This window comes from Penaeus monodon, chromosome 42 (assembly GCF_015228065.2).
Source record: "Penaeus monodon isolate SGIC_2016 chromosome 42, NSTDA_Pmon_1, whole genome shotgun sequence".
Taxonomy (NCBI): Eukaryota; Metazoa; Arthropoda; class Malacostraca; order Decapoda; family Penaeidae; genus Penaeus; species Penaeus monodon.
This window is the reverse complement of record NC_051427.1, coordinates 16,866,127-16,876,126: the sequence shown is the minus strand read 5'-3', so window position 1 is coordinate 16,876,126 and position 10,000 is coordinate 16,866,127. Positions and strand designations below refer to the sequence as shown.

The 10,000-nt window shown below is 59.2% G+C and overlaps 2 protein-coding genes across 2 annotated transcripts in view; one reads left to right on the top strand and one right to left on the bottom strand.

The window, feature by feature from the left end:
• LOC119599182 (probable phosphoserine aminotransferase) overlaps window positions 1-8,801 on the top strand; it is a 14,557-nt gene extending 5,756 nt beyond the window's left edge. The window contains exons 4-9 of the mRNA XM_037948929.1: window positions 449-639; window positions 879-956; window positions 2,756-2,943; window positions 7,367-7,519; window positions 7,932-8,042; window positions 8,189-8,801. Coding sequence (XP_037804857.1) covers window positions 449-639; window positions 879-956; window positions 2,756-2,943; window positions 7,367-7,519; window positions 7,932-8,042; window positions 8,189-8,294 — 827 coding nt within the window. The 3' untranslated portion in view covers window positions 8,295-8,801. The remainder of the gene's footprint in view (window positions 1-448; window positions 640-878; window positions 957-2,755; window positions 2,944-7,366; window positions 7,520-7,931; window positions 8,043-8,188) is intronic.
• LOC119599380 (apolipoprotein D-like) overlaps window positions 8,445-10,000 on the bottom strand; it is a gene marked incomplete at its 5' end in the record, with an annotated part of 6,423 nt that continues 4,867 nt past the window's right edge. Inside the window, 1 exon segment of the mRNA XM_037949152.1 lies at window positions 8,445-9,363. Within this exon segment, the coding sequence (XP_037805080.1) occupies window positions 9,125-9,363 (239 nt within the window). The 3' untranslated portion in view covers window positions 8,445-9,124.

Below are 10,000 nucleotides of genomic sequence, written 5' to 3'. Positions count from 1 at the left end.
TATATATATAATATATTATATATATATATATATATATATTAATATATATTCTATCTATCTATATCTCTTTCTCCTTCAATATTTCTTCATTATCTCTCCTTCCCCTCCTCCCTCCTTCCTCATTCCTTCCCTCCTCCTCTCCTCCTCTTTCCCTCCTCCTCCTCCTCTTTTCCTCCTCCTCCTCCTTCCTCCTTCCATCTCGTTCCTCCTCCCTCCTCCCTTCCTCCATCCCCTTCCTCCTCCTCCTCTCCTCTCCCCCCCTCCTCCTTCCTCCCCCCTCCTCCTCCCCCCTCCTCCCCCCTCTCCCTCCCCCCCCTCCTTCTCCCCTCCTTCCTCCCCCCTCCTTCCTCCCCCCTCCCCCCCTCCCCTCTCCCCCTCCTCTCTCCCCCCGCCTCCCTCTCTTCCCCCCTCCCCCCCACACCCTTAAGCCTGCTCCCCCTCCCTCCAGGTTCGTGGTCCAGCAAAGCGGCCAAAGAGGCCAGCAAATACGGCTCCGTCAACCTGGTGCTTCCGAAGTTGGAGAAGTACACGACCATCCCGGGCAAGTCGAGCTGGAAACTGGACCCTGAGGCGGCTTATGTGTACTACTGTGCTAATGAGACTGTAGAAGGTACTTGGAACGTTTCTTTTCCAATCAAAGTTTAGTTAAACTGAGTGGATGTTTTTTTTTTTTTTTATGAATTGATACTCTGATTCACGTACTCTGTATTTTTGTTTTGTTATCACATACTCTTCATTTCATTCTTGCACACTCTTTACTTTTAATACAGTCAATTTTCACACACATTTTAACACACTTCATCCATACTTCCTACACACTTGCACTCTTCGTAATTAATTTTCTCTCAATACATTCGATTATTCCTTATTTTTCACAGAGACCTTTTAACACACTTCATTCATACTTCCGACACACATTCTTCTGGAAAGCCCCATTCTTTCACACGCTGTATACAGTGATTACTTCATTCTCACAAACTCCTTAGACGATTATTTCTTAGTCCTCACACAGTTCATACTTCTTTCTTCTTCTTTTAACGGTATATTTCACTCACACACTTTTAATTTCCTCTTTGTCACTTCCCCTCATTCACGCTTCACCCTTACATCCTCGGTCTGTTCCCTCCTTCTCTCAGCGTCGCCTCTCAGCCGCACTTTACTCATTCCCTCTTTACATTCCTCCTCCCCACTCCCTCCTTCTCCTCGCCCCTTTTCACTTCACCCCATCCTTCACTCCCTCCTCCTCACGCCCTCCTTTCGCTCCCTCCTTTCACTCCCTCCTTTCATTCCCTCCTTTCACTCCCTCCTCCTCCTCACGCCCTCCTTTCGCTCCCTCCGTTCACTCCCTCCTTTCACTCCCTCCGCTCTCCTCACGCCCTCCTTTCACGTCCCTCCCTTTCACTGCCTCTCCGTCCCACCCCTCCTCCTTCGCCCCTCCCCTCCTTTCCCCCCTCCTTTCACTCCCTCCTCCTCACGCCCTCCTTTCGCTCCCTCCTTTCGCTCCCCTCCCTCTTCATCCCTCCTCCTCACGCCCTCCTTTCGCTCCACCTCCTTTCGCCTCCCTCCTTTCACTCCCTCCTCCCACTTAGACGCCCCTCCTTTCCTCCCTCCTTTCACCTCCCTCCTCCCTCTACCCCTCCTTTTCCCGCTCCCTCCTCCTTTCACTCCCTCCTCCTCACGCCCTCCTTTCGCCTCCCTCCTTTCACTCCCTACCCTCCCCTCACAAGCCCTCCCTTTCGCTCACCTCCTTTCACTCCCTCCTTCGACCCCTCCTTTCGCTCGCCCTCCTTTCGCTCCCTCCTTTCACTCCCTCCTCCTTACGCCCTCCTTTCGCTCCCTCCTTTCACTCCCTCCTCCTCACGCCCTCCTTTCGCTCCCTTTCATTCCCTCCTCCTGCAACGACCCTCCTTTTCCTCCTCTCCCATCACGATTCCCAGCTCCCTCCCCTCACCGCCTCTCCCTTCCTCGCGGCTGCGCACAACAGTCCTTCCGAACCCCTGCAGCCTCGTTGACTGTCCTCCAACATTCTTCCAATCCTTATTTCCAATAGCCTTTTTTCGAGGGTTAAAACTGAAGTTTCGCTCCCCTTGTTTGTCCTCTTTGTTTCCGCTTTTTTTTATCTTTTTTTGTTTTTAAAGTAGGTCGTAAGAATTTAAGTTTTGATTTTTCTTTTGTTTTTTTCTGGGAAAACAAGAAAAGGGGTTCTGAAGAAACCTCCTGGAATATTTGACCGGATACTTAACAAATAGATTTCATTTCTTTCAAAAAAACAAACTCATGCCTCATCTCAGCACCCCTAAAAAAAAGAAAAAGTGTGTGCGTGTGCGTGTGCGTGAGTGTGTGCGTGAGTGCGTGTGTGTGTGTGTGTGTGTGTGTGTGTGTGTGTGTGTGTGTGTGTGTGTGTGTGTGTGTGTGTGTGTGTGTGTGTAAGTGTAAAGACAGAGAGAGAGAGAGAGAGAGAGACGGACAGACAGACAGACAGACAGACAGACAGACAGACAGACCGGACAGACAGACAGACAGACAGACAGACAGACAGACAGACAGACAGACAGACAGACAGACAGACAGACAGACAGACAGACAAACAGACAGACAGACAGACAAACAATTCATGATCGATGAATGAATTAATAAATCCAAATAGAATATACAATATAAACAAACCACCTTTCTTTCCTACGAAACAGCACTAAAGAATAACACCAGAAATTATCACCTCAAGGATAACACACGATGCTTACAGCACGAGTAATTCCTGACCCCCTTCCAGTTCGGCGTGATCTACGGCGGCGCCCAGAAGAACATCGGCTGCCCCGGCGTCACCGTGGTCATCGTGAGGGAGGACCTCCTGGGCAGCCCCCTCCCCGTCTGCCCCTCCGTCCTCGACTACGCCGTCATGGCCAAGAACAAGTCCCTCTACAACACGCCGCCGACATTCGCGTAAGGCTCTGGTTGGCTTTCGAGGGAGAGGGAGTGTAAATGAATGCGTAAATCTTGTCTCTCTCTCTCAATCTCTCTCTTAATTTCGCTCTCTCTCGGGCTCTCTCTCGCTCTCTCTCTTTGCTCTTTCTCTCTCTCTCTGGTGCTCGGCTCTCGTCGCCTCTTGCTCGCTCGTCGCTCTCTGCTCGTTCTCGTCTTCGTCTTGCCTCGCTCTCTCCCCTCTGGCTCTCTAGCCGGGTGCCAGTTAAGTGACAAAGGCCCGGGGCGAAGCCAGAACGTCGCAAATTCTCAAGCAAGGCGCGCGCGCGCGCGCGCGGGCGGACGGTGAGCGCGCGCGCGGCGCGGCGGGCGCGCGCGCGCGGGCGCCGGCGCGCGGCGCGCGGGCGCGCGAGCGGGCGCGCGCCGGGCGCGCGCGCGGGCGCGCGCGCGCGGCGCGCGCGCGCGCGCGCGCGGGCGCGCGGCCGCGGCGCGCGCGGGGGGGGGGGGGGGGGTGGCGCGCGCGCGCGCGCGCGCGCGCTCGGACCGCCGCGCGCGCGGCGCGCGCGTCGCGCGCGCACGCGCGGGCGCGCGCGCCGCTGGCGCTCGCGGGGCGCGCGCGTCGCGCGCCGCGCGCCGGCGCGCGTCTCGCGTCGCGCTGCGCGGTCGCGCCGCGCGGCGCGGGGCGGCGCGCGCGCGCGCGCTGCGCGCGGCGCGCGGGCGCGCGCGCGCGCGGGCGCCGGCGCGCGGGCGCGCGCGACCCGCGGGCGCGCGCGCCGCGGGCGCGCGTGCGGTTCGCGCCTGCGCGTCGCGACGAGCGCGGTCGCGCGCGCGCGCGCGCGGCGCGCCCGCGCGCGGGCGGGCGCGCGCGCCCGCGGGCGGCGCGCGCGCTGCGCGGGCGCGCGCGCGCGGGCGCGCGCGACCCGCGGGCGGCGGCGGGCGCGCCCGCGCGGGCGCGCCGCGCGCGCGGCGCGCGCGGCGCGCGCGCGCGGGCGCGGGCCGGGGCGCGGCGCGCTGGCCGCGCGCGCGCCGGCGCGCGAGCGCGCGCGCGCGCGCGCGCGCGCGCGCGCGCGCGCGCGCGCGCTAGCGCGCAAGGGAGCGCGCCGGGCGCGCCAAGCGCGCGCGGCGCGCAATCGCGCGCGCTGCTCGCTTCTCGCGCTCTCGCGCTCGCGGCTCGCGCGCGCGCGCGCGGCGATCCGCGCAAGGCGCGCGCGCGGCGCGAGGGGCGCGCGCGCGAGCGAGGGCGCGCGCGCGCGCAAGGGCGCGCGCGCGCGCAAAAGGGGGCCCGGCCTCACGCCCGCCCGCCGGCCGGGGGCGCGCGCGCGCGCGCGCGCGCGCGGAGCGCGGCGCGCGCGCGCGCCGCGCAGCGCGGCGCGCGCGGCGGCGCGCGCGCGCGCGCGGCTCGCTCACGCGGCCCGCGCACGCGGCGCGCGCGCTCGCGAGCCCGCGCGCTCCCGCTGCCGCGCCCGCGCCGGCGGCCGCGCGCGCGCGCAAGGGCGCGCGCGCGCGCAAGGGCCCTCCGCCCGCCCGCACGCCGGCCGGCGGGCGCGCGCGCGCGCGCGCGCGCGCGCGCGCGCGCGCGCGCGCGCGCGCGCGCGCGCGCGCCGCGCGCGCGCGCGAGCGCGCGCCCCCGCGCGCGCTCCCCCCGCACGCCCGCCGCACCGACCGCCCGCCCGCCGCCCGCCCGCCGCCGGGGCGGGGCGCGGGCGCGGCGCGCGCGGCCGCGCGGCGCGGGCGCAGCCGCGCGCGCGCGCGCGCGCGCCGCCGCGCGCGCGCGCGCGCGCGCGCGCGCGCGCGCTGGCGCGCGCGCTCGCGGGCGCGGGCGCGCGCGCGGGCGCGCGCGCGCGCGGGGCGCGCGCGCGCGCCGCGGGCGCGCCGCGCGCGCGCGCGCGCCGCCTCGCGCGCGCGCGCGAGGCGCGAGCTAGCGAAGCGATCGAGCGAGCTACCACGCACTCCCACTCTCTCACTCTCTCACTCCTCGCACCCGCGCGCGCGCGCGTCGCTGCGCGCCCGCCGCGCCGCGCGCGCGCGCGCGCGGGCCGCGCGCGCGCGCGCGGCCGCTCCGCGCGCTCGCGGTCTCGCGCGCGCCGCGCGCGCGCGCGCGCGCTCTCAGCGCTGCGCTCGCGCTCGCGCGCGCGCTGCGCGCTCTCTCCGCTCGCGCCGCGCCGCGCGTGCGCCCGCCCCCGCGCCCGCTCCCTCTGCGCTCCTGTCGCGCTCTCGGGCGCAAGGTGTCTTGCGCAAGGTCCTGCCCTCCGGCGCTCGCGCTCGCGCGCGCTGCGCGCCTGCGCGCGTCGGGCTCTCTATGCCGTCTCTCGCTCGCGCACGCACCGCGCGCGCGCGCCGCGCGCGCGCGCGCGGCGCACGCGCCGGCGCGCGCGCCTCGCGCGCGCGCGCGCGCGCGCGCGCGCGCGCGCGCGCACGCTCGCGCGCCCTCCCGCCGCCGGCCCGCCCGCCGGCCCGCCCGCCCGCCCGCCCCGCCCGCCCCCCGCCCTCCCGCCCTCCCGCGCTCCCGCCCGCCCCCCCCTCGCCGCCGGGCAGCGCGGCGCGCGCGCCGCGCGCGCGCGCCGCGCGCGCGCGCGCGCGCGCGGGCGCGGGGCGGGCGCGGTCTCTGTCTCGCAGGCGCGCGCGCGGGGCGCGCGCGCCGCGCGCGCGCGCGCGCGCGCGCTCTCTCTCGCTCTCGAGCGCTCCGCGCGCGCGGCGCGCGGCGCGCGCGTTTGTGGGGCGCGTCGCGCGCGCCCGCGGCCCGCGGCCACCGCGGCCGCGCGCCCGCCGCCCCGCGCCGGCTGGCCGCCCGCCCGGCACCACGGCCGGGCCCGGCCCGGCCGGCCCGGACCCGCCCGGCACGCCGGGCCCCGGCCCGGCCCGGCCGGTCCGCCCGGCCGTGCCCGGCCCGGCCCGCCGGCCGGTCCCGGCCCGGCCCGGCCCGGCACGGCCGGGCCCGGCCCCGGCAAGGCCCGCCGGCCGGTGCCGGGCCCGGACCGCCCGGCGGGCCCGGCCCGGAGCGCCCGGGCCCGGCCCCGGCGCGACCGGCCCGGCCCAGCCGGCCCGGCGCCCGGCCGTACCGGCCCGCCCGGCCGGCACGGACCTGCCGGGCCCGGCCCGGGCCAGGCACGGCCCCGGCCCGCACGGCCGGGCCCGCCCGGCCCTGCCAGGCCCCGTGCCCGGCCCGGCCTCGGCCCGGCCCGGCCCCGGCCCGTGCACGGCCGGGCCCGAGCGGCCCGGCCCGCCCGACAAAGGCCTCTTCCGGCCACGGCCCGGCCCGGCACGGAAAGGGTAATAGGACGGCCAGCAAGGAAATGAAAGGAAAGGAACTTGGCACCGAGAAGTAAAGGCCGGGAACGGAAGTGACAAGGCCAGGAAAGGAATGAAAGGCAGGCACATGGAATAGGAACGGACTAAGGCAAAGGAAAGGACGGGCCAGGAAACGCAACCGGAAGGCCAGCGAAAGGAAGGCGAAAGGAAAGGAAAGGATAAGGAAAGGAAAGGAAAGGAAGGGAATAAGAAAGGAAAAGGGAAAGGAAAGGAAAAGGAAATGAAAGGAAATAGGAAAGGAAAGGAAAAGGCAAGGGAAAAGGAAGGGAAATGAAATGAAAGGAAAGGGAACGGAGAGGAAGGGAAAAGGAAGGAACGGAATATGCCAAGGCAGAGAGAACTGAATGTCCTCACTTCAATTAAGTAAATGACCGTCCGTGGCCCTTAACGGACGGGAAACGTCACGGGTTCCATGAACGTAAATGAACTTAATTCCCTGAAATTAACGTGACCAGGGAAATCACCTACATTGCCTTCCCCCTCCTTTCCAGTACGTACTTTACCAATTCCCTCCCTTCCCTACCTTCCCTTCCCCTTCCCTTCACTTCCTTTCCCTATCTTCTCTTCCTTCCCTTCTTCCTTCCCTTCCTTTCCTTCCGTGTGACGCTTCCAGTGCATAAAAGACATTGAACTCACACGTCACTGAACGTCCTCTTTACTACGTTTGATGAAGATGTCACGTTTCGAATGACTGTGTGCGGTTTCCGTTCCCCTGATATAACTTATTACTTCCGTTCCGTGAAGAACCTGGTTTAAAAAAAGAGGAGAGGTACGTGTTTAAGTTTTATTAAGGGTGTAAAAGTTCAAATGCAAATCAACCTTAAAATAAAGAATTTCCAAGAACACACAATGGTGGTGAAAATAATACGAGAGTTTCCCAAGTTAAGTATTTTTTATAGGAAAGAGTTGCCTTCCATAAAGTATAGAGGATATGCAGCTAGTATGTTGAGCTCTACCTACATTAAAATTATGAACTCAAAGACAAACAAGGATGCAAAATCATAAAATCCAAGTAATATTTCTGAAACCCACTCTATTCAAGACCAGACGTTTAATCCAAAAAAGAGAGAAAATAAACATCCTCCCGCCATCACCACTCCATTCCTCTCACCCGTCCTTCCTCCCTTGGCCTCAGGATCCACGTGGTGGGCGAGGTCCTGGCGTGGGTGAAGAGGGAAGGCGGACTCGACGAGATGCAGAGACGCTCGCTGGAGAAGAGTAAGATGCTGTATTCCGTTATCGACGAGAGCAACGGGTTTTATAACAACCCTGTGGACGCGGCCGCGAGGTAAGATGCGTTTTCATTGTTGGGGAATGACAGTATGGTGAGTAGGAGTCGGGGAGAATGTAGTGTGGAGGAGTTTTTAAGTGAGCTTTTCTTTTTACAAAGTCTCTCTTGTGGTGGTGTGAGGTTTAAGATGCATTGTTCATGTTATTACAGTTGTTGGGCAAACTCTAGCGACTTTATTTTGAATGATAATACGTTGGTTGCATATATTTTTTTCTTCTGTTTTGACATAGCATGATACTAATAATTAATAGCTCCATTTATTTTAAGTACATATCACCTGCAAATATACGTAAATAAGTAATTTTATATTCAAAATATGGTTGTCAGAAAACAATGTTTAAATAAATCAAAATTCAAGGAACAACGTGTACACGGCAAAATTTAAGTCCGTTTCGCATATCCACTGCAGATCCCGGATGAACGTCGTCTTCCGGGTGGGCGAAGGCGGGAAAGACGACCTCGAGGCGAAATTCATCTCTCAGGCTGCCTCCCAGGGACTTCTTTCTCTCAAGGGACACAGGTATGTTAAATCTCAGAAGTTAGATGTAAATGATAAGTGCTATAAACAATACATCTGTCTTGTGTATACAAGCTTAGTTATCTCGATAGGGTTGATATAACTGGATAGAATTCGGCACTGATTTCGATGCTTATGTTCTCCATCAGGTCGGTTGGTGGCATCCGCGCTTCGGTTTACAATGCCATCACCATTGATGACGTCAGACGCTTGGCCGAATTCATGAAAACATTTCTCAAAGAAAACAAAGTGTGAGACGCAACTCTAACCAAAAGAAATTACGATCTGTTCAGATTTTAAGATTTAGTTATTGATTTGATTAGATAATATTCGGTTATAAGATTTTTAATAACGTAACCTGTGATGCCATGCTTCGACAGCATAAAGGGACCACATAACATGCTATGCCCAGTCTTCATTTCTTCATAAATGTACATCTATGCATATTTATTGTATTCAGCGACATGTATCATCAGTGTAAGTCAAGTGCAACAAAAGGTTGAACATTTATCAACTGTTTAGGAGTTTCATGTTTCATGTTTGTGTTGTGAAAAATGTATATTCTAAAGGATACTAGTGGTGACTAGGCTGATATTTGCCTTTAAAAATTGAACTAGCCACTACTAGGCATTGTTGATAAACGTCAACCATGCAGTCAATGCATTTCAGTGCAATCACATATTCCCACGAAATTCATATTCAGTATACGAAATGTTATACTGCTGACTCCATGTGCAGGTAATAAAATCGGCTGAAAAAACATTGGTATTTTCTGTCATCCAAAACGTTAACGTGTATTTGCTGGTAAATCTGTTTAAACCAACTTCAGTGAATAAATATTCAGTAAACAGAATATTAAGGCATAGGAGAAAACACTTAAAACCGGAAGAATAAATAATTTCAAAATAATTTTATTACACAAAAAATAGAGAGGTTTGTGAACGTGGAAACTACAGGATAAAAAATAAACTGCCTGGAAATAGAGATAAGAACAAGAGAGACGGAAAATTGCCTGAAAATAATAATAACAAAACACAAAAAGAACGGAAAAAAGAGAAGGACGCTATTAGTTTCACCGTGCACTCCTAACTCCGGTTCTCCTTACACACTACGTCGTTCTGTGGAATGCGCTCAAACTTCGCCGCGTTCACTCCCAGGTTTCTGAGTTTACTCCTGCACCGCAACATGAGTCTCGGCTGCGGGTGCCTCGTGCGGGTCAGCGCCCACGCCCAATCCGCCCGCAGCCCGGGGAAGGCCGTGCAGGAGTAGAGGCACAGGAGGGAGGTGTAGTCTGTGTACGCCACCCACACGCTTAGCGGCGGCACTGGGGAGGGAGAGAAACAGTGTAGGGAAGGCCTTGGAGGTGTGAGATGGTGCTACGATATCCCGACATGGGCCAGGGATTAAAGAGCGAAATAAAGGCTGTGATCAATATCCATGCAAAAAATATCTTACGACCATGAAAAAACAACGCATGGATGTAATATCAATCCACAACAAAATATCAGGTGCCATTGATGAATAAATCTTAACGTAATAAGAAAAAATTAAGGACAGGAAATGACAATACATGATATAACCAAAAGAAAAAAAAAACAGTGATACACCGACCGAATTTGTTTCGTACATAAGTTGCGACAAAACAAGGGTTCATGACGTCACTGAGGTAAGCATACTAACTGCAGAAACAAGAGACGAGCCAGACACGACAGCGCTGGGTTATGAAGAATTTATTGCGTCACTTTGTTATTCATCATCTCTGTGTGACTTTATTTAGCAATTCACCCATGTTGCCGTAGAACAGGTATGAACGAAAATGAATATTTTCACAACGCAAGAGATGTACTCAACAGTTTCGATTATATCTTTATCAGAAATACTTTACTATTTCTGATGAGGGAATAGTCAAAACCAGTCAAATACATTTCATGTGCTCTTTCATGCATATTTCCACGTGTTGC